Genomic DNA, 24,183 nt, shown 5'->3' on the forward strand with positions numbered 1-24,183 from the left:
CCCAGTTCTGCGAAGCCCTACTGGTCACAGGGCCTGGCTCCTACACACACTCCTGACACACATTTTGTTGAAATCTGCCTCTAAAATGTAAATTGAAGTTTTGTTGATTTATTATTGTTGTTGTCATAGGATTTCATTTACCAGTATGGTATTTAATCATCCATTCATACAGTTCTAACTCCCTGAACTATTAGACATAAGTTCAAGCATTGCACAAAAAGGGGGGGAAAAGAATGGGAAATTGAAATGGGGGAAGGTGGAAATCCAAGCCCAAATTCATTTTAACTGTTATAACAATCATGCTTTTCTGCAATGGAAATGAACATTGTTCAAAAAGTGTACTGAAATGCTACATAATATATTTTGGACCTGCAGTATAAAATATTGTAAATGGATATCCAAAAAAAAAAAATTCATTACAAACAATTGAGAAGCCAGGGAATGTTATCATTATTTTATCCCTAGCCTCCTAAGCTCCAGAAAGCTACCAGGTAAGACCATTTTTAAATATTTGATGCCTCTCAATCTATAGCTGCTTCTGCTTCTCTGTTACTTCTTTACATATAAATCATTTGGGTCAATTTTGATTAGGGCCATGGTAGTGATAAAGTGTGGGTTGGGCTGCAACATTTTCCCCATCATCACCATCATTTGTTGTAAACTGTTTATTAAGAAAAAATCCCACCTTTCCATTTCCCCCTCCACCAGTATTTTTATTTAATTGTTGTTCATTTAAATACAAGAACAGCATATAACTACAGTAACTTGTCCAGTAGTACATTCTTATTAAATTTCATAGGCCGCTTAAGTAGTACACAAGCAATACGCTTGCTTATGTATTATCAGTTCAAGTAGCCTCTCCGCAGAGATTCTTGTGTTGAGGGTGGAATAAAAGTATCTTCTGTCTTGTTTGGTGTTTTTTTTTTTAAAGCGGGCAATCATCTTGAAATAAAATATGGAAAGCAACAAACAAAGAATGAAAGAAATTTAGAGACGGGAGCAGCACAGATTTTTTTAGTAAAAAAACTTGCAAATTCACTATGGATAAAAATAAGCTGAATTTGGCAGGTGGGTTGTCTGCCATAAAAGGTATTTGTAATATGATGAAAGGACATCAGAGGTGCAAAGCATGTCCATTTCTTGGGTTTAAGAGATGCATGCACACACAGAGATCTGCAATTAACCACAAGGGATGGGGGTTCCATATTGTAGCTGTCTCCCCCCGTCCCACCTTCCTTGGCTGGAAGTGGCAGGAGATTTAATCAAGGAAGCAACATGGAAAATATGATTAAACCCACCTTCTGTTAGTGCTGTAGCCATGCACACACAGCTAATAAAACACACACAGTCACATAGCTGCTTTTAAACAAAGAAAAACAACATCCAACATTATCTAGTTTGACGCTTATAGTGTAGTAGCATAGACAACTGAAAAATTTACAGTATTTGTGCTCCAACATTGAACCACAAATTGTTTTTTGTTTTTTAGAAGGGACATGGGTGGCGCTGTGGTCTAAACCACTGAGCCTCTTGGGCTTGCAGATCAGAAGGTGGGCAGTTCGAATCCCTGCGACAGGGTGAGCTCCCATTGCTCTGTCCCAGCTCCTGCCAATCTAGCAGTTTGAAAGCACGCCAGCGCAAGTAGCTAAATAGGTACTGCTGCGGCAGAAGTTTCTGTGCACTCTGGTTTCCGTCACGGTGTTCCATTGTGCCAGAAGTAGTTTAGACATGCTGGCCACATGACCCGGAAAGCTGTCTGTGGACAAATGTTGGCTCCCTCGGCCTGAAAGCGAGATAAGCTCCGCAACCCCATAGTCACCTTTGACTGGACTTAACCATCCAGGGGTCCTTTACCCTTTTACCTTACAAATTGTTGTTATATCTGCTTCCTACACCCATCCCCTGTCACAACAAGGTTTGCAGAAGTTGGAGGAGGGGGTTGAGAATGCTGATCATAGGGGTTTCTTGTAAAGAAAATATCTCTTTCCGGTCCATCAGTTGTTATTTCATCCCTGAATATATGAGTGATGTTTGTTTGAGGTTCAAATATTAGGTTATATAGTGCATATTTTTGTTTTATAGAAATTGAATTTCCCGAATTGACTGAAACTGAAGATTATGAGGTATTGTATTGTCTCGTACTTCACTTGCCCAATGACTGCCATACTTACGCTCCTAGAGTTTAGTGGAATATCCATTGTGGTCTAGGGTGGCCAGATTCAAAAGAGGACAGGACACTAGCTAGAGGAGAAATTTTCAGCAGGTGTTTTGTGTAACCTTCACCTTCTGAAAGCCTTCTTCTACCTATTGAAAGGTGTAAGAGACCTGTCCTATTTTGAATCTGTCCACCCTAATTTTAAAAGTTTGAACCTTGGATTGAAATGTGAAATTAACTTTTGCGTTTACAGGTCCAAGTTGACAAGGCCACCTTTGCGTAGTTTTTGTTTTTTAAAAAATCAAATTAATAAAAAAGGCTGTGGTGTTTTTTGGTTTTTTTTAAAAAAGACTCTTAAAGAGATATAGCATCCTTCCTACCACAGAGGATGGTCAAATGGGCATGCTGAGTTGAGCAGCAATCAGCACAGCTACTGCCCGTACACGCAACTGAGTGTTAGTATAGCTCTTGAGAAACTAGGAACAAATTTACTGAGTTTGGGTATTGGGTTGATTCACCTACATCTAGGCCAAATTTGTATAAGCATTTTCACTGTTGGCTTTATGGTTCTTCCTGAAAAACCATGTGTTATGAGTGCTTTTTGCTAGACTAGGGAAAGTATGGCTCAGGAGAATGCTTTATCTCTCTTAATCTGGTCCTTCTAAGCAATAAACAAATGCTGTGTTGCTTGACTATGCATTCAACAATGATATTTTGTGCCCGAAACAATTGCTGTTGTGAAAATTAAGTCATAATTTACTTATTCTAAACTTGTTAAGTATAGTTTGAGATGACTATCTTCATTTTAAATAATGCCAAATGCCTAAACTGGAAGTTACTTCACAATTTTTAAGATAAAAAATACATATGATTGTTGTTCTCTGCCCTACAGTTGAGTTAGATTCTATGTATGATGTTTAAGCAAACAAGCCTGTTCTCCATTTCTGGGGGGCAAAAATCAAATGAATTATCATTTTGAACTAGCAGCTAATTTTTAAATATTTTAAATTTTAATTGCCATTTTTATTCCATAATGGATGGAAATTCAAACAAAGACATGAGATTTCATTGTAACATATCTCCCTCTATTCGCTTATCTTCTGATAAGACATTGACTTGTGTTTTGTATGTGTCTCTGTGTTGTTTTTGAAGGAGGAGGAGGAAGATGAAATCGAAGAGGCAAGGGCAGGGGTGGGTGAAGAAGCTGCCGTGATTGCTGGCACAGATAGTGTGGCAAACCAGATAAGGAAAAAAGAGTTCCAGTTTACGACGCCTAGCTACAGTCAGGAGAGAATGGGGACAAAATTCAATGAAGCGGGAACAAATAGATACTTGGAAAGAGAGGAAGACCCATATGGGGGAAACGACCATTCCAAATCAGTTTTTGATACAACTTCTCAATCTGCCACTGAAGTACCAAAGGAAGAAGAGGATGATTTCATGGAATCTCAGTCAGCTACTGCCGTTGTCCCTCCAGCAGACAGCTCCACCAAAGGTAATGGGGAAGAATATGAGCATGATTTTTCTGACCATGAGACAACAAGAGCATCTGCTTCTGATAGTAATGAAGATGATATAGAGGTGTCTGCTTTTAAACCTGACCTAGACACCGAGGACTCTTGGGTTTCTGTTCCCACCACTTCTGCTACATGGTTAGTCACTGTGGAGACCTCTCAGGAAAACATCTTTAGTTCAGGAAGCCCAGAAGTAAGCATGCACGATGATCTCTCTCAAGACTATATTAAAATCCTGTCAGAAGATATAGTGCCTCCAAGAGCTGAAGACTCTGCAGAGAAAATGCCTGCAGTCGATGGGAATTTGTGGTATCATAATGGTACAGATATTACTGCTCTTCCATTGGATAGGAAGCAGCTCTTTCACATTAGTTCCCCAAATCCTACAACGGCACCTCATCCCAGTGGTCCATTGGTGTCACAAGATGCTTCAGTTGCGGATGTAGAATTGCCACATCCTTCTACTTTTGCTCTCTCCCCAACTGAGTTGTCCTCTTACTCTGTCTCTTCAAATTCTGAAGAACATGGCTCAGCTTCTGCTGCCAGTGAGGTACTCTCTCAGACAACTCAACCAGTGTATAATGGTGAGATACCACTTCAGCCTTCCTACAGTAGTGAAGTGTTTTCTCTAGTAACCCCTTTGTTGTCTGGCACTCAGATGCTCAGCACTTTCCCTGCTGCATCAAGTAGTGATGTGACCTTGCATGCCACACCCATATTTCCCAGTGTTGATGTGTCATTTGACTCCACCCTGTCTTCCTATGATGATGTACCTTTGCTTCCATTTTCCTCTGCTTCCTCCAGTAGTAAATTGTTTCACCATCTGTATATGGTTTCTCAAACATTTCCGCAAACTACTCCAGTTGTTGAGAGTGGTAAGGTGCTCCTGCATGCTTCTTTGACATTGGCGGATGGTGGCGAATTAATACAGTCAAGCCTCGCTCAATTGTCTGATGTGGTATCGCATCAGATGGCCCGTGCTGCTTCAGAGACATTGATATTTGGTCATGATAGAACTCGCTTGTTGTCTCAAGTTGAACCATCCAGCAGTGATTTAAATATGCATGCCCTGTCTACAATGTCTGAACTTACCTATGCTTTATCTAGTAATGTGGACACTCTTCAAAATGTTGCTGCTTATACGTCAGAATTTGTGCATGAGTCTGTTGACGCATCTCATCAGGGTCCGTTATTTAGCAGCTATAGCAGTGTGCTGGTGCATAAGACTTCTGCAATCTTGCAAGCTGATACTTTGCTGCAGCCTACGTGTTCTCTTGCTAGTGAAATGGATTGGTCTGAAGCAAATTCTGGTAGTGAGTCCCTTTTGCCTGACACAGATATTTTGTCTATACGTAAAGCTTCTTCACCCGAATTGATATGTGGCACACCTGGGTTTAATGGTGATGTTGACATGCCTCACAAAAGTGGTGCAATAAATGAAAATGACAGAGAACTGCAAATTTCTTCTTTCAGTGAAATGGCTGCTACGGAAAGTGCAAAGACTGAACTTCCACCAGCAGTTTCTAATGATGAGATTACTAAGCAGGATACAACCTTAGAAGAAAAAATCATTGCTGTTTCTAGTGCAAAGGGAATCCTTCCAGTATCTTTTGCTTTTCCTGTTACTAAGGTGTTTAATTATGATGTTAGTAAACTCTCAGAAACTCATGTTCCTATTCAACCTTTGCATGTTACAGCTCTAGCCTTTGACGATACTTTGCTTAAGCCTGTGCTTAGTGCATTCTCACCGCAAGCTTTCTCTACCCCTGCTTCTAGTGAAATATTGTCTCCTTCTACCCAGCAGTATTTTTATGAGGCTTCAGCTGCACTAAATAATAATGCATTGCTGCAAACTTCCTTTCAGTCTTCTGACGGTGATATACTGCATAGAGCATCTGTAACTGTGCCTAGCGATCCAGTACTGACTGAAAAAATAGCATGGGCTGATAATGGTAGTTCTATATTTGACCAAATATTGCACAAAATGGCACTAGATTCTGCTGTGAATAAAACAGTGTTGCATTACCCTTCAGCACCATCTGCTGCAAACACATCACATACCAGCAACCACCCCACAGATTCACCAGAAGATTTAACTGTTGCCCATATAGGCAGTGAATACATTTCACCCAGGTTGCTTAGCGATGAAGACACACACCAGGTTGCTCCTTCCTTGTACAATAATGGCATGTCATATCAGTCAACCAGTTTTGAAAATACAAGTGCCTTTCCCCTCAAAACAGTGAACACAGTGAATATCCCTGTTTTGCCGGCTAATATTTTACCAAAGACAGATACATCGGCTAACAGCCATAGCTTTTCAAGTGCTTCCGAAAAGGATGAGTTTCTCACTCCTCCCTCAACTACCAATGTTATTGATATTGCCGTTCCTGTGCCTGAAATAATTTCTGATTCTGTTCAGCATACTTTTAAAGATATACTGGATATGTATATTTCTGTTACACCTGGTTCTCCCAGCGCCGAAGTTGGTAAAACTTTAAACACTTTATTAGTTCCCAGTAAAGTAACCAGTGAGTTATCTACCACGGCCAGTTCTGGTACAGATTTGTGGTCTTCTGTTGTTGATGATGATTATGAATACGATAGTGGCCTGCCTGTAAACAGTTGTCACACATGCATTTCCCCTAGAGACACTCAGGAGGAGGTAGATGAGCCAGATATACAGGTAAACAATGTGAACGAGAAACATAATTTAATTATAAATCCAGATGTTGAAACGGCTGAAGAGGAAGAAGAAAAAACCACGATTGCTCTCTCAGACCATGTGAAAACCGATGAGGTGGAACAGCTGAAATATACAGCAGCACCAGCCCTTGCTTGGAAGACAAAAACTAAGAAACACAGTGATCCAGCTGTATTGGATAATCACATTCAGACTGTTAGCAATCCCTTACAAAAGGCACCGGAACCTAAATCATGGACGGTTTTTGCAAATGATGAAGAGAGTGGTTCTGGCCAAGGTCCTTCAGATAGCTTTAACGATAATGAGACTTCCACAGATTTCAGTTTTTCTGATGTTAATGACCCTGACCCTGAAAGGGTAGTTGGAGCAGGTAACTCAGAAACAGAATTAACTTCTGGATCGCAGCAATCACCAGTAGCATCCATACCTAGTGGTCACTCATCAGTATTCAACGTTTCTGAGGCAGGTTAGTTATGGCCATCAATTGTGTAACTTGCAGATCTGTAGCGTTCTTCTTCTACTTGGGTATAAAGGGAACCACATGGTAAAACACAAATACGTGACCAGTAGGAATTAGTATGACCATTTCATCTACAGGCATGGTGCAATAGTAAGATTTGGGGAAACTGAAGTAGGTCGCTTGCATATGCATTATCATATTCAAATCTGCAAGCCAGTTTTTTAATTTAAAAAAAGTCCCAAGTTGTTCTCAGTTAAGAGATGGCTAAGGGATATGTCTGTACTGTGAATTAGACATACCGTATTTAACTCTCATAATCTTTGCAACTCTTCTCTTCTAAAGGTACTAACCAGTCTTAGATGTTCCTATCCTAGCCCTCTTAATTGCAGTTACATGCTCTGTGGCTTGACCAGTAGCATAGATATGCACTAAACAATAGTTCTCTAGCCTAAGACCTAAGGATGTTTCCACTTACTGAAAGACTGATAAGTTCTATGTGGTCTGAAGGCATGATTTAATTATGTCTTATTGTATTTTTTAATTACATTTGTTTTTATATTCTTCCATGTTGGGTGATGTGAAAGGTAGCTGGCTACATAAATATTCATTTTAATTTTAATATGCTTAATAAATCTGCCCTAATTATTAGTAATACATTTCCTTCTGTAGTTGCAAAAAACTTGTGAAACATCACAAATTTGACAACTTCCACCAGGAACACCCATCTTAACTTTCTGATCTTTCCTGGCCAAATCAAGTTTCGTTTGTGCTGTCAGGTACTAAGAGTGAAAAAGCAATTAAAACTGAGCCTTATTGAAATACATTCTATACTGGATTGCAACTATCAGTTGTATATCAATTTAACTTCCAAGGCATCCTCAGAAGACTCTTTCACAGTTACAGTTCCCAGGGTTCTCTGGGTAAAGAGGATGGTAATGATTATGATATGATTATTGTCCCAGCAGTCCTGATGGAGTAGCCTTTGATATTCACACCTGCCCCCGATTAGCCAGGTGAACATGGCTGCTGATGGTCTGTGGCACAGATATGCTCTAATTAAAAATAGATGTGAGCTGATCAAACTGCAAATTAAATTGACAACTGCCACTTAAGTCAGCAATCTAAAGACACTGAGGGGTTTTTTATTTGTTTGTTTGTTTCGTTTACACATATCCATTGTCTGTAGAGGGCAGTGTTACCCAACTAAACAAATATTTCAAATTCAGGAAATAACAGGTGCCTGGGAAGTATGCCTTCTCCAGGGGCCTTAACCTTAATTGGATGAATTTCAGGAATCTTAGTCATAGATATAGAACCAGAAGATTTAAGGAATATCCTGTAACTATGCCTAATAGTTTGCTTCACTGAAGTATCAGGAATGGGTAAATCTGTCAATTTCAGTTGCTCTCAGTTTATCATTTTTCTAATCTTAAATTCAGTTTGCTCCATTTTTAATCAGCTGTTACCTTTTTTAAAAAAAAAGTGTGTGACAATTCATATGCATTTTTGTCCTCATTTCTCCTAATAAATGCTTTTTATTAGGCCATTTCCCCTGCCATGCATTTTTGTACATTGTTTTCACTATATAGTCATTTTTTTTTGTACGCAAGGACTATTGTGTTTTTCAGTTTGTATATTAGTTTGGGGTGTGCAAATTTGGTAGTTTCCTATCAAAATGTGAACTAAACCATTTTCTCTCCCTCCTCATGTGCTACACAGCTTGAAAGATAATCAAATAAAAAATTTGATATATGAACAAACTAGGGAAAGCCATATAGGTGTGTCGTACAGAACTGCTTCAACATAAAATCATTCATCATTTTAAATGATGTGCTTTGTGTCCTGATTGTAGATACAGGAAAATAAGGAACCATGTTTTGAAAGAAAATGTTAAACTAGTTAATTATATAAATGATAGAAGTTCTAATTTGCTGTAATTAAAGGTAAAATGCTTCATTTGCAATTAACACTAAAGGTCTCTAAAAGGATACTTAAAAAGCATTGTATATCATATTGCTTGGACAACATCACTTGTTAACGACTGAGCCTCCCATTCTCATTAGAGCACTTTCATGAGAACTATTTCCCTTCCGACATGTGCCTTATTTTGCTTTTATCATAACAGCAATTAGACACAGGTGCTTTCTATCAGGAGGTCTTTCGCTAATCAAGCAGAGCTGCCTATTAAATCTATTTTTAAAATGACAGCAATGACAGCGGAACGTTGATCTATAAAATTAGAAACCCTTCCTTGCTAAGGGTAGAAAATAAATATTTTATTGTGTTGGTATTGTGTGATTTTCATATTCACTATTATTTTTCTTGTCATTCACTGATTATATGTAATAAGAATTAAAATTGTTGTTATTATTTTATGTACTGCTTTACAGGCCAGAATTGTTTCCTAGGGTGCAATGCTAACCCCCTGAGCAGCACTGCTAGAGGGGGGTTAGGATTTTTTGTAGGTTTCACTCTACCATTTCAGGGGTATCTGCCAATACAGAGGCCCTCGCTGCACTCACCAAAAGCAAGGGTAGTAGCAAGACCTCACTAGCTGCAGCCAGTAGAAGTCCCCCAAACAGGCATTATGGTTTGGGGACAGTACTGGGCCAACCATGGTTCCACTCAGGACTTTTTTCAGCAGGAACTCATCATAACTCAGTTCTAGCACCTCTCAGGTGGGTGTCATTGCCACTGTAAGAGAAGGTGGTGAAGATTTTTCTGTAGTTTCTCTCAACGTCGGAACAAGCTTTTCTGCTTAATTTCCGTGTGTAAGAATAGTGGTACTCTTAAACCAAGTTGGGGGCCCTACTTCTCAGTCACTGCTTAAAGACTGGAGTGTTTTATACATGTCTTTGACATCTATCCAGTATAAAACCACAGTATTCAATTGAAATTGTGTGTATGCGTGCAAGCGCACACACACACATCTCACTGCAATGACCAGAAATCCTTCCATGGTGCCTGTTGTCTACTCAGTATGCAATACTCCTTATGCACCCTGCTAACTAGAGATGCTAGCAACAAACAGGCAGGAGGATTTATCTAGTAATACACTAAGGCTTATATGTATTGTAAGGCAATACAGGACCAGGATAAAATGGGGAATCTTTGCTGGCCCCAGGCACCCCATTCTCCCCATCTGGATTTGGCCTGAAAGACCAAGAAAAATGAGGGTGCTTAGAGGGTAAGTTGTCAATTTGTGACACTACACAACATGGTTACTGATCATGGGACATGTCTGTTAAGGCCTTAGGCTTCGCTTTCAGTTTCCCTTCAAGTCTGATCGGACTTGAAGTAGATATGAAGCTGGCAGTTTTCTTTTTTAAACCATTGAATAAAAATTTATTCCAAATAGATAAATGAAGATAAATGAAGAAAAGCAGATGTTTTGGTACAGAAGATTCTACAATTTCCACCAAGTGCTACTGATTACAGCTTAATGTCTGATCTTCATAAAATACTCCAAATCCCTCCCTTTTTATTAGAGCAACATTATAATACATGTGTTTATCATCAATGAAGAGCATGCTCAAGACATTCAATAATAATAAAATCTTTCTTGTATAGATCAGCTTTCTTATAAAAATGAGACAGATAGGGAACCAAGTTTTCACATCTTACAAAAGGAACTATCAGCAACAAATATGTACTCATAATAATTCCTTTCCATTTTTAGCTAATAACAGAATGTCTAAGCAAACTATTATTTTAGGTCAATCTTTACATAATTCAGTATATCTGGTTTCAGCATCCTGGAGCTTTCTATTATTTACTAATACATAATTGAATCGAAGTTCTTCATTTTTATTCTCTTTCCTCAAAAATATTATTTTGCAGTAGCTGCAAAATGAAATTCTGCTCTGCTAGGGTCTTCAGTTGCCTCCGCTGTGGTGGTCTGCTTTGCCATCTACCTGCTTACTTTTCCCTAAACTGGTTTGCAAATGTATTTGTTCTCTGCAGTGTGTGCTAAAATTTTAGAATGGTAAGTTGACAGTACCTGGGTCTCTGAAATCGTGGCCAATTATGCCGTGCCTTTTGCCAAAGTTTAAATATAGGTTGTTTCAATTTTCTCTGACTGCAGAGGCAAGTAATAGTAGCCTTCAGTCGCGTATTGGTCTCCCAGAACAGAAGACAGTCATACCTCTTGTGGTCGTATCTGCCCTGACTTTCATCTGTCTGGTGATTCTTGTTGGTATTCTCATATATTGGAGGTAAGATTATAAATGCATTTATATTGTTATTTGTGTTCATAACCTGTTGCGTGATACAATTCATTTTCATATGCTTGCACGCTTTAGCATCATAGGTTAATAGCCTAAAAAACTAGATGGTGCTGTCAGAGAAGCTGCTTCAAACAAAGAATAATATAAAACATTGCTGAATATTGAAATGCCACAATCTCCAGTGAGGTGCATATTGGCTAGCACTCTCATGGCTAAGCAGCAGGTTGTGTACGATAAGTGGGCAAGTGTCTGACACTTTCCTGTGCATGCTTCCATCTCTTTGCACCATGCTTCAAGAGTGTTTATGTTGACACAAGCATAGATAGCACAACAGCAGCAAAAAAAATCCCTTTAGGAGGTAAGTCATTCCCAACACTCTCTCTCCCCACCATATCCCATTGATTACCTTTAGAGCCCGTGTGCACAGAGAATATGAATAGGACCTATGGCCACAAGAACTTCCTGCTTTTGCACCTACATTTGCACAGTAACATAAAGCCATTTGTAGCTATGGTAATTATTACCAGTAGAGAAGTGCATTAGGACTAATGCACTCTTTTAATATTGGTGCAAAGTCTTTTGTTGGCATCAAAACCTGGCACCCTGGGCAGATGCCCAGGGCTGAACACCCATTGGTGCTAACTCCAGTTTATCCATCCTTTCCGCCAGTTGCAGGCTTACCTGGTGGCTGCTTCTGACTCTAGAAGCTGAGCGTCATGTTACATTTCCTATACAGTGGTACCTCAGATTAAGTACTTAATTTGTTCCGGAGGTCCGTTCCTAATCTGAAACTGTTCTTGACCTGAAGCACCACTTTAGCTAATGGGGCCTACCGCTACTGCTGCGCCGCTGGAGCACGATTTCTGTTCTCATCCTGAAACAAAGTTCTTAACCTGAGGTTCTATTTCTGGGTTAGCGGAGTCTGTAACCTGAAGCGTATGTAACTTGAGGTACCACTGTAATATTCGAGAGCACCCAAAGTTGTTATGTTATGTTGGAAATTTAACATAGTGGTTGGCTTCTCAGACCAAATTTCTGCTGTCAAGTAAGGCTATGGCCACAGGGGGCACTCACAAGCTGTCCATGGTTGGTATGCATACCAAAAGAAATAATGTTTTGCCCTACAGTCCCTGAACTTTCTCCCTAATCTTTAGGATTAGGCTTTATGAAATAGTTTTCAGCCTTGGAATCAAGCAGAGTTGTGCCATACAAGAGAAGTATGTTAGTGCTATATCTACCCTCTTTTTTCCCCTTTGCAGTTTTATTTTAAAAATAACATCTTTTACCTCTGAATAATGGGGTGAGTACTAGTTTATGGGACGCGGGTGGCGCTGTGGGTTAAACCACAGAGCCTAGGACTTGCCAATCAGAAGGTCGGTGGTTCAAATCCCCGTGACGGGGTGAGCTCCCGTTGCTCGGTCCCTGCTCCTGCCAACCTAGCAGTTCGAAAGCACGTCAAAGTGCAAGTAGATAAATAGGTACCACTCCAGTGGGAAGGTAAACGGCATTTCCATGCGCTGCTCTGGTTCGCCAGAAGCAGCTTACTCATGCTGGCCACATGACCCAGAAGCTGTACGCTGGCTCCCTCAGCCAATAAAGCGATATGAGTGCCACAACCCCAGAGTCGGCCACGACTGGACCTAATGGTCAGGGGTCCCCTTTACCTTTACTTACTAGTTTATGCATAAAGCTGCATCTCTTTATTGTTGAAACATCAAGTAATAACTTGCAAGCGTGAAAGAGCTGCAACAGATTTAACACCACAGGTTGAGCTTACATATAACCTAATAGCACGGTCTCCCTCTGGAGGTTGTGGACTCTCCTTCCTCGGAGGTTTTTAAGCAGAGGTTGGATGGCCATCGGTCATTGCAGGTGGTTGGACTAGATGAGCCTTATGGACCCTTCCAACTCTACAATTCTATGATATTAATATATAGTAATTTAACAATTAAATAATAAATTAATAATAGAGTCAGTTCACACTTTCAGCTGTTGATTGTGTACATACATGCGCAAACCAGCCCACTGAAGAGAAATATCCAAATAGCTGAGCTTTTTCAATAAGTGTCCAACCAAGTCAGGCACAGAGTGCACTTAAGGTAGTCATTTCCATTTATTTTAAATAGGTCTACAATGAGTATGGCTTTGTCGAATGCAGCCCTTTATTTTATTTTTTTTAGTTTACATTTCCTGTACATTTGTTCTGGGTTTTAAATGGAGATTTATAGCTAACCATCTTCATTTTGTTGACAAGCTTCTCTGAAGCTTTGTGGCATTTTACATGACTGTTCATATTCATCTTCCAAGAGGTTTTATCTTTTGAGGCTAAATGGTATTTGAAATCTTTCCTGTTTAAGAAGAAAATACTGCCATACACTTTAAAGCCAGGATTGCATGCTGTAGTTTTAGTAATCCTACATGTGTTCTGATCCTTGTTCTTTTCAGATGACATTGTGTTCATTTTGTTCTGTTTCCCCAAAAAGATATACCGTTTTGCAACCTTCATGTTTCAAAATAAAACAGATATCCCATTAATGGTAATATCTCTTAGATGTTAAATTTAATCCCTCGTGTCTTTTCAGTGTACTACAAAATAGAATTTGTAGCTCTCTTTTTTGTTGTTCCAAAAGAGGAATTGCATTGGCCACAAGAGGTCACTAACATTTTTTTTTAATTTTTTTTTGCAATTTCTGTGATATAACAACTAAATATAATTTAAGGAGATTACTCACTCTTACCACAGTTTCAAAGTCTGGGAGATGAAATATTTCTTTTTGAATTATTGGTCAGGAATCTGTAAGAATGTAAAATACAATACATTGAACCATATTGTAAATTATTTTCTTTTTTGGCAGTTTACATTTGTATTTGTATAAGTTTATTTCTGCCTTCCTCGGAGCTGGTTCATTCATTACATGCCTTCCACAGTATCACAGGAATGCATACTACAGGTTTCATATACAATCACATTTACAGAATAAGTGCTGGGTTCTCCCTCATCTCCCCAACAACAGTAATATGTTTTGCTACCCGTCTCTCGCAATTGCTCCATGCACTAATTATAAGTGATGGATGACACTGCAAAGGCTCAGTGTACAGAAGATTGCAGCCTTACTTGAGAGTAAGTTCCATTGAAATCAGTGGGACCAATTTATAGGTAAAAAATTGTCAGGTTTTAAGAATACTACATAGAACACAAAGGAGCCTGGCACATGTCATGTGTGAAAATGAAATTTGTATTAACACGTAGATCCATGCAAAACACACGATAAACCTGGTTTTAAAAATACATTTTGCAAACTGTCAGCAACATAAAATTAGCTTTATAGAAAATGTTTTGCACTTTGTTTTCATTCTTTGCTGCCTTAATACAAAGCCAGGATTGAAATGATGCCCCCATTTTTTCAGTTTAAAAACGTCATGGGGTTAAACATTCATATAGTCTTGCTTGGTGGTGTGACCTTTTTTAATGGGCTTTCTTATGGTAAGTTGACTGTTTATCATATCCTGATGTAATAATACTGAATATTTGTAGATCAATATCAGTTGGTTAAAGCACTTCATGTCTATTATGAGATTTTAACCCTTGCAGTAATACTGTAATGTAATTCAATATCTTATTGATGGCAGCCAAGAAATTATATGGCCCACATTTCAGTGGGAATACTGAAATCCAGGGGCAGGAAACCACTGACCCATGAGCCAAATTTGGCCAAGCACAGGTCCCATGCCATGCCCACCTGCCCCACAGGTGACATTAGATGATGTGGTGCATTTAGAGATGAAGATAGATTGGCTACACAGCTGAGTTCCATACAGGGAACTCGATCACAAAGCTGAAGTCAGGCTTGTATTGCCCAACAGCTGATAAGTAATGACATTAAGCTTGCTGATCAGCAGCACTTTAAAAGCAGTGTGCAGAGCTCTCTGCAAGCCTTGTGTGGCGCTTTAATGAGCATCTGACATCATTGACATCAGGTGATTGATCGGTGAGCATCCCCACCCACCGTTTAGACTTGGGACTTCAGCAGGTAGGGAAGGTTAGGACAGGGTTCCTCAACCTCGGCCCTCCAGATGTTTTGAGACTACAGTTCCCATCATCCCTGACCACTGGTCCTTCTAACTAGGGATCATGGGAGTTGTAGGCCAAAAACATCTGGAGGGCCAAGTTTGAGGAAGCCTGGGTTAGGCTATAGTCCACTTGCCAAATCAGGTTTCCCACTCCTGCTCAGATCCCGTTGATTCATTCCAAATGCATTAAGTATGTGGCTTTCTAGTGAACAAAATTTGTAAATTTGGTTTGAAGAAAACATTCTGGAAAGTCCTCTCAACCTTGACAAGTACCATAACAATTACCGTGTCCGCTAAAAAGGTTTAATGTGGCAAAAACATTTACAGCCAGGTGCAGAGATTGGATTGAGAAAGTTGCAGTTGTGTACATCTGTTTAAGCTGATTACAGCAAAAGAAAAATTTTGGACTTCTGAAACCACCTCCTTGATCATTTAAATAATATTTGCAATGCACTTAAGCTGCTATATATGTACTTTTGTTACTTTCTTTTTTATTAGCATAGCAGGGTAGTAATTTATCAGGTTATTTCCTTTATGCCATGGCATGAAGACTGTTGAAGCAAAGCCAAAGGAACAATGACTTTCAGTCTAATCTAAGTTGTTAAAGTAAGCAATAGTTATATATTCAAATCAAACTACAGCAGCTTATAAAGCTAAGTGTTTCATTTAATTGATTTGTGGGTCAGCCTAAAAGTTCCACAAAATGGCAAAGAAAGCAAAAAAGGAAATTTAGGTACTGTTGGCATAAAGTAGAAAGTGATAAATGTAACATTATACTTCTGTCCTCCGCCCCTCATGCAGCTACCTCACTATAAAGTTAATCAATTGTGAATAATACTTCAAACAAAGCAAATGACCCATATAAAGTGTTATTAGCAAGCTTAATTATCTGAAGATAGGTTTTTTTAATTAAGAAAATGCTGCATTGTGTAAAGCTGAAGGTGATTATTACAGTCTTTTGAATTGCTTATAGCAGTCTCTTACCAGATGTCGTTCCTATTATCTTCACATCTGGAGAATGAAAGAGGATTCAACTAATATTGTGATGCTCAGTAAATATTTTGATTCCAAAACCTCACTCCCTTCATTGGTTAACATTTACATACTACACACTCTGCAATGTAGCAACTTATGTGGATGAGATATATCACAGTAGAGTGGACTGGGGCTTAATTATCCTTTCCCACTACAAGCTTCTATATTTTCCTCTTCATAACTTTCTGCTTTTTCATTCAAATTTGATGTCTCTGAGGAAGCTGGTTTCTCGCAGTGGTATAAAAAGGTGTATGCTAGCAGCTACAATATTAAAGAGAACAATTGCCTAGCACTTGAATTGATACCACTGAAACCTGGTATGACATAAACAGTTATACCTGCTTCAAATTTGCACCTTTGAATACTTCACTATGACAGATGCCTGCTATATCTTCTGCATCTTCTTCAGGTAAAAACCATTCCAATTCGGAATGACTGTACCATCTATTCATATAATGAACTGAAGGGCATGATCCAGCCATAGCTGCATACTTTTGGGGCTCATCATTTTCTGTGTCTACTTAACTGGTTAATTTCAGAACTGTTTTATCTGCTTTTACTTGTATTTTTATTCTTATATATACACCATATACCATTTTGGTAATTTGTTTATAATTGATTGGAGGTTTATAAGTACAGTTTTCCAAATAAATAAAAATAATAACCTCTCAATAAAATCAAGGAGACCTACATGGTTGCAACTTTCCCCAAGTGCTATTACCCTGAGGTGCAAGAAAGTCCACAATGATTATTTAGCTATTAGTAGATGTAAGCAGGTAATACTTTTCAAGTATTTCTGTAACATTTAAAAAAAAAGAGCTTTGGAAACAGTTCTAAGAAGGCATCTCAGAATGCTTTAGGTAGCTAATATGTATCCCTTTGAAATGTTTCTTTCTTTCTTTTAGGAAATGTTTCCAAACAGCACACTTTTATTTAGAAGATAACACATCCCCTCGTGTGATATCTACTCCTCCGGCACCAGTCTTCCCTGTGTCAGGTAATTTGGTTAAGTGTGTAGTTAACCCCCCCCCCCAATGAGTTTCTCGTGCATGAATCTTTTAGTAATGGTAAATTAATGATTGTTTCTCTTACTAGAAGGAGGGTATGTCAGAAGCTATGGTCCATGTAGATGGGCAACCAGTGCTCTGAGATATTAGCATCGGTCTTTGGTTGTGTTCTATGTTTGGGCATCTGGGGGTGGGGGAGTCAACCCCCGATCCCCAGCTTTCATTTTTTTTTTACTGTAAACTTCTGGCATTTGTAGAGCCTAAGATGTGTACAGTTACTATTCTCCTTTTCATGAGACATCTAAAGAAGCCATAGGGACGCAGGTGGCGCTGTGGTCTAAACCACAGAGCCTAGGACTTCCCAATCAGAAGGTTGGCAGTTCGAATCCCCGCGATGGTGTGAGCTCCCGTTGCTCTGTCCCTGCTCCTGCCAACCTAGCAGTTCGAAAGCACATCAAAGTGCAAGTAGATAAATAGGTACTGCTCTGGTGGGAACGTAAAGGGCAATTCCGTGCACTGCTCTGGTTCACCAGAAGCAGTTTAGTCATGCTGGCCACATGACCCGGAAGCTGTCTGCGGACAAACACCAGCTATCTCGGCCAGTAAAGCTAGATGAGTGCCACAACCCCAGAGTTGTCCGTGACTGGACCTGGTCCGTGACTGGACTGGTCAGGAGTCCCTTTACCTTTAAAGAAGCCATAATGACTTCATGGGCAGTTATCTGATGAGCTGAGACTTTTAAATGACCAGTACAGAAGATGAAATGAGAAACTTTTAACCAGTAAGGAGTGCCATGACATGTGTGTGTGTGTGTGTGTGTGTGTGTGGACACATGTGTGTGTGTACTGGCATCTATGGCACTTTTATCAAGCTACATCACAAGTGTCAAAAGCCAAGGTAAAGAGGCACACCTTCAGCATTTGCTGAAAGCTGTATAATGAAGGTGCCAGCTGCATTGGATATGGCAAATATTTCAGAGACTAGTTAAAATGGTGGTAGTGAATGGTATATTCGGCACTGAGCTCTTTGGATATAAATGCAGCTGATACAGAAGTAAATAAATAGGCTTTCACCTATTGTGTTGTCCATTATGGCTGTTCACTCATGCTGTGTCTGCACTATAGGTTTAAAGCACTATAGGTCATGGAATTGCCCAAAGAAACATGAGAACCATAGTTAAGGATGCTAAACTCACAGCATTCTTAACAAGCTGCCACTCCCAGGTTTCTCAGTGGTATAAGAATGCTTTAAGTGCACAGTGTAGATGTGACCTCTATGAGATGTGATTCATCTTAAACCAATGCTTCTGTCCTCGTTATTTTGCAATGGCACAGAACAAAGCTAGAAAAAATACATAGTCGATCAACGCATAGTTCTGAGTCATGTGCAGAGTTCCAGATGAGCCAAGCTTCTCTGTAACAACATGCATAGGATTTCAGCCTAATTTGATTTGAAAGCACAGTTGTAACAACCGTGTCCTTCTCCAAAGTTTGAAGTTAGTGTTGCCCATTTGCACAATTTTATGTAAGCTTGAATAGCTAATTCAATTTGTGCATTCAGATCCATTCAAGTAAAAAGAACAGATGGATCCCAATACAAATTAATGAATTATTGGTAACTGAAGCCTAAGAAATAGTAGGTGTCGTAGATGATTAAACACCTGCTGATGGAAGCTTATGCAGCTTGCCTGACATTTCCTCATCACATGGAGCACTTTGGAAATTCCATAGTGTGAAATAATAAGATACCTGTTGGATGATATTGAAGCTTCATCTTGCTCATGTGTGCCTAACCATGGCCCTCCAGGAGCTCCCAGAGAGCCCAATTCTGCATGAGTAATCAGTAGAATTCTTTTGAAAATACTTGTGAGGAAATGTATTGTCTTCCAGAGGCAAAGGTGATTGATACAGTGTGACCTTCACCAGTTAATCAATGCATATGTTTACTACGTCAACCTGTTTTGAGTAGAACATTTTCAGATTCTGTACGAGACTGTGTCTATTTGAGATTATACTTAATGCATGTTTTCTGTACCTAAAACAAATTGTGTTCTAAAATATAAAATGATGTCCTGAAAGCTGTGGCTGCAGTGTGTGAAAATATGACTCCAGTGAGGTTGCCAAGTAAACATGCTACAATCAGGCTGCAAGTTCATTACAGTCAGGGGAGCTTCAGTGCACAGTTAAGAGCTCTGAAGTTCCCATTGATTTCAATGGCATTTATGAATGCCTGGCTTTCTCTTGATTGGACCAGTAAGTGATCATTATCTCTGGAACAAGGCCTTGTTTAGGAATTATATGATTTACTCCTGAAAATCTGCTGATACTTTACAATGCTCAGGGTCAATCACATGCTGTTCATTTCCAGCCCTACCATTAGGCAGAGTGAGGTGGTTGCCTTAGGCAGTAGGTTACAGGTGTCATGAAAGGAAATTGTTAGTTATTTTAAATTGGTGTTATTGTACTTTTGGTGCCAGGGAGAGAGAGGTGCTTGTGGTATTTTATGTCTCAGGTGCCAAACCAACTGCCCCCTCCTTGGGTATTATGCACGCTGACTTGTGGGGAAGAGAACACTGTTCATTACAGTAAAATATGCATATGTACATACATGCTTACAATGAAAAATAATTTGAATGTGTGATCTTCTCATGGCACTGGGTAGAGTTTTCATCAGAAAACCAGCCTGCAAGTGAAGCCAATATAACCATGGGGCACCACCTTAAGGTCCATAAATAGCAACACCCTAGTGGTCGCGGGCCCTAAGGGAGTTAGATTAGCCTCAACCAGAGCCAGGGCCTTTTCAACATTGGCTCCGGCCTGGTGGAACACTCTGTCTCATGAGACCAGGGCCCTGCAGGATCTGATTTCTTTCCACAGGGCCTGTAAGACAGAGTTGTTCCGCCTGGCCTTTGGCTTGGAGTCAATTTGATTCCCTCCTCCTCTTTCTTTTTTCCTCTCTCCTCCCGTGATGAGGCTGCATTTTAATGTTTTGATGTTTTACTGCTGAATTTTAATCTTATTTTTAAGTTGTATTTAAATCAACTTGTTTTTATTATTGGTTGTTAGCCCCCCTGAGCCCAACCTTGGCTGGGGAGGGTGGGGTATAAATAAAATTTATTATTATTATTGTTATTATTATTATTAAGTTCAGTTCAATCCATTGGTATTCCTAGAAATTCTCTTTCGATATCAGTTGTTATGGAGCTTCCTGTGGTGGACATTTTGAATTTTCCTCAATGTCCTGTCAGTTCTCCAATAGCTGAATAGACAAAATGAAATGGAACTTTGCAAAGCCAATGTGAGACTGCGGGATAACTTGAGAACAATCGGGATTTATCCCCACACTGTAGTGCATATAAAGGCATGATTGTTGTCGTTTTGTTTGGGGGTTGATGACCTCCTTATCCTTATGCACCTTTCAAGGGAGGCATCTTGGCTATGCGTATATGTGAAGGCGGAAGAAACTTAACACAGCTGGAAGGGGGAGATGAAGGGCACCCAGCAGCCTTCATTCATAACAAGGTTTTCAACTAATATAAGCAATCCTTCTTAAGAGTGCTCCCGGATGGAGGATTCTTTGAGTATTTGACCTGCTGCATCATCTCAGCCAATACCTTCACCCTCCGCAGTGACTGCATGGCTCCAAATGAAAAATAAAAAATGATACATCACTGAGCCAAGAAGGGTAGTAATCCAAAAACAGAATAGCAATTCACAGCTGGGTTGTGAGTAGACCAAAGTACAACATTCCATCCACAACTATATTTCTATTTCTGGTATCTCACACTTCCAGCTCTGTTCTTAGTTGTGTGAAGCAGGATTGTGGGACACTACCATGTGCTGAATTAATAAGAATACCTGAATATTTTGCATGTTTTACTCTGCCATAATACAGTTGGGAGAAATACGGAAATGTTGTCTACTGCATGGTTTTGAATTATATTTCTCTCTCTCCCCCCTCTGCTCTCTCAAAATTCATCTTTAAGATGATGTTGGAGCAATCCCAACAAAGCAGTTTCCAAAACACGTTGCAGATTTGCATACCAGTAATGGGTTTGCTGAAGAATTTGAGGTATGAAATATTTTCCTATTAAAATGAGAATCTGGTACATGTTTTGAACGTTCCGTTATAATTACAGGTGTTCATGTGACTGTGATAGCAGAAGTTCCATGTGATTGGTAGAGGAAATATGCACTAATATTTTTGGAAGCTACTTCTTTCACCCCCGTCAGATTTTATGCATGACCACATAGTGTATCATGTGCACAGATAGGATTGTTGAGTATATGTTCTTCAGAAGATGGCTTTCTCATGTGTGGCTATGAAAAGGGGAGACCCAAACTTTCAATGTACGTGAGCGCCATTTGTGTAGCTGACAGTGGGGAACCCCTACACATTAAGAGCTTCAGAAGTGCAGTAACTCAGGGACATATATCAAGCAATAAACAGACGAACTAGCCAAAGAAGTGCAAAGAATTATGTGTGGCTTACATTTTCTGTTCGGTGTGTGAACTCCTAAAGCTCTCTTCTGGTAAATTCTAAGGCTCTAAAATCTGCAACTCAACATATGCATCTCACGTCAGGAGATACTGAGTTCCCACTTCACACATTATACAATAATTACAAAAGCAGAAAATGCAAGCCATTTTCTTTTTACACTTGTGTATAAAATTTGAACGTGTTCTAAATATAGATGCAATACATCTTCTGAACAGGCCCTTGATCAAAATGGAATGGTTAAGTTTTTCACTAATTTGACAAATTCAGAAAGATATTGGGGAAACTGTTCAACGCTGATTGTGAGACTTTAATCATGTTTTCAGTTTGTTTGTTTGTTTGTTTGTTTGTTTGACAGTGCCACTGGCCCAAAGATAATTGAATGTGATAACTCTGTGATTAATACATGATGGATATAGTGCTATAAGAAAGTGTTAAAAGTAATTTCATTTAACACCTAATTTCTGTGCCTTGCATCACTAAAACCGAACTTAACTTCATTTGCAATTCATGTATTTTAGCTCTTTTGTGCATGATTGAATAATTGCATGTTTCTAATGGGGGAAGTTATCATTATTAATAGTTTTATTTGTAAAACAAATAAGTTGGTTGTGTCCACAAACCACTTTTTGTGGATTATAATACTAAAACAATCTATGGTTAATTATTGGCAGCCTGTGTATTGAATCAGCCATTCTGATTCATTACAGTCAGTGGGTGGCTTGCTACTTACCTCAGTGGCAGGTAAATTATCTCTCTAGTCACTGAAATTATATTTCTATTTTAATTTCTTTTACCTGCATGCTGTAAATTAGATATACTCAGCTGTGTCCTATTATGAATGTGTATATATGTGTATATTTATCTCATAGCCATGATTGCTTTCCATTGTATTTGTACTATATAAACATTTACTCATTTGTTGTGTGCTGGGGAATTTATTTTTACCTTTTTTTGCATTCATTTCTTCATTAGACACTGAAAGAGTTTTACCAGGTAAGGAATTCTTTCAACATACCTTATTTTAGAAAAGACATAGTTGCAACATGCATTGTATATTTTGTGGGGTGGGGCCATGCACGCAAATATTCTGTATTCAACAGGATGTTCTCGCTTTCTATTTTCAGGAAATTCAGAGCTGCACAGTTGATCTGGGCATCACTTCAGACAGCTCTAATCATCCGGACAACAAGAATAAGAATAGATACATAAATATTGTTGCCTGTAAGTAACTGCATACATCTGGGGCAACCCAGCCAGGTGTGTGGGGTATAAATACTTCTCCTCCTCCTCCATTTGTACACATATGTCAAGAGCTTAAATACTTGGTATGTTCCAGAGCCCCTTGAGTGCTCCAGGTATACTGAGTTCTTTCAGATACTATTGAGGGCCCATGAAAATGTAATCAAGGATCTCCTACATTTACAGAGCTTTCCCATCCATTTCAACAATAAGCATGTATCCCTTTGAATGTTCAGAACAGACCCCTATAGTGAAGTGTATAGGGAATCCTTTTCTGATCCATGGGCACTCCTCTATACAGCCTCAATATCTGTAATAAATCACTAGAATGAAACAAGTGAGTTATAAGGCATAGGTATAACTAAATAAATATACAGTAGTTGTTTTAAGCTGCAGAGGGTGATGAGCTAGAATATTTTGGTGCTTTAAAAAAATATTGCTAAGTTTCACCTAACAAGGCCAATGTGAAATATCAAAGAGACATCTGCCTTTTAATGCTTTTTTTTTTTAAGGGAAGGATAGGGGAAGAGACAGTACCTTCATTTTCCAAGTTAATCCCTCTTCAGTTTGACATAATGATGCCTTATCTTCTTTAAGAGCCAGAAGTCAGGAAATAAAATCAAGGGTTTACATGAAGATACAAATTTGCTGTTTGGAACTATATCCCAGTATTGTACATTGGTAAACCAGCCAGTGCCTATTGCAGTGCTGGATTTAGGCCAATGCTGGGGTGGGCAGTTCCTCCACATTAGGGTGCTGAGCCGAGGGGACACAAAATTGAGAAGATCCATAATTGAGGAAAAACCATTTTTTGGGTGCTCCAAATTTTGGCCACACATCGGGCACCATATTACCAAGGTTTACTCAAGTCCACCCCTGCCTGTTATGGAAGGCCTGTGTGCAAATCTCACCCATGCATTCAGTTGCTCCACTCTTCCAAAAGGCCAAACATTCAGAGTATTTGCGCTCAAAACAAGATCTTCCGCATGCATTGTTTTGGGATGAGCGGGCTGGTTGGACATACACATGCACCTCTCATAACAGATACCGCCTGTGCAGTGGCGTAGAGTGGGGGGTGCAGGGGGTGCCGGCCGCACCGGGCGCAACATCTGGGGGTTAGGTTAGGGATAGGGTTAGGAGGCGCAAATCCAGGGTTAGGGGGCGCAAATTACTTGCCTTGCCCCGGGTGCTGACAACCCACGCTACGCCAATGCGCCTGTGTAAGGGTGAAAAAATGGAACCAAAATAAATGGAATAAAACTATATTGAAAA

At 39.4% G+C, this 24,183-nt stretch overlaps 1 protein-coding gene across 6 annotated transcripts in view; it reads left to right on the forward strand.

Annotated features, from left to right (window-relative positions):
• Positions 1-24,183, forward strand: part of PTPRZ1 (protein tyrosine phosphatase receptor type Z1) — a 122,884-nt gene that overhangs the window by 82,831 nt on the left and 15,870 nt on the right. For 2 of the 6 annotated variants that reach the window (XM_081877757.1, XM_081877756.1), the window contains exons 11-17: positions 2,083-2,123; positions 3,308-6,839; positions 10,918-11,047; positions 17,071-17,162; positions 21,158-21,243; positions 22,645-22,665; positions 22,797-22,893. In XM_081877757.1, the coding sequence (XP_081733883.1) occupies positions 2,083-2,123; positions 3,308-6,839; positions 10,918-11,047; positions 17,071-17,162; positions 21,158-21,243; positions 22,645-22,665; positions 22,797-22,893 (3,999 nt within the window). The remainder of the gene's footprint in view (positions 1-2,082; positions 2,124-3,307; positions 6,840-10,917; positions 11,048-17,070; positions 17,163-21,157; positions 21,244-22,644; positions 22,666-22,796; positions 22,894-24,183) is intronic. The other 4 variants (XM_081877758.1, XM_081877759.1, XM_081877760.1 and 1 more) reach the window with 3 other exon arrangements.

This window comes from Podarcis erhardii (genome assembly GCF_964252035.2).
Source record: "Podarcis erhardii genome assembly, chromosome: 10".
Lineage (NCBI taxonomy): Eukaryota > Metazoa > Chordata > Lepidosauria > Squamata > Lacertidae > Podarcis > Podarcis erhardii.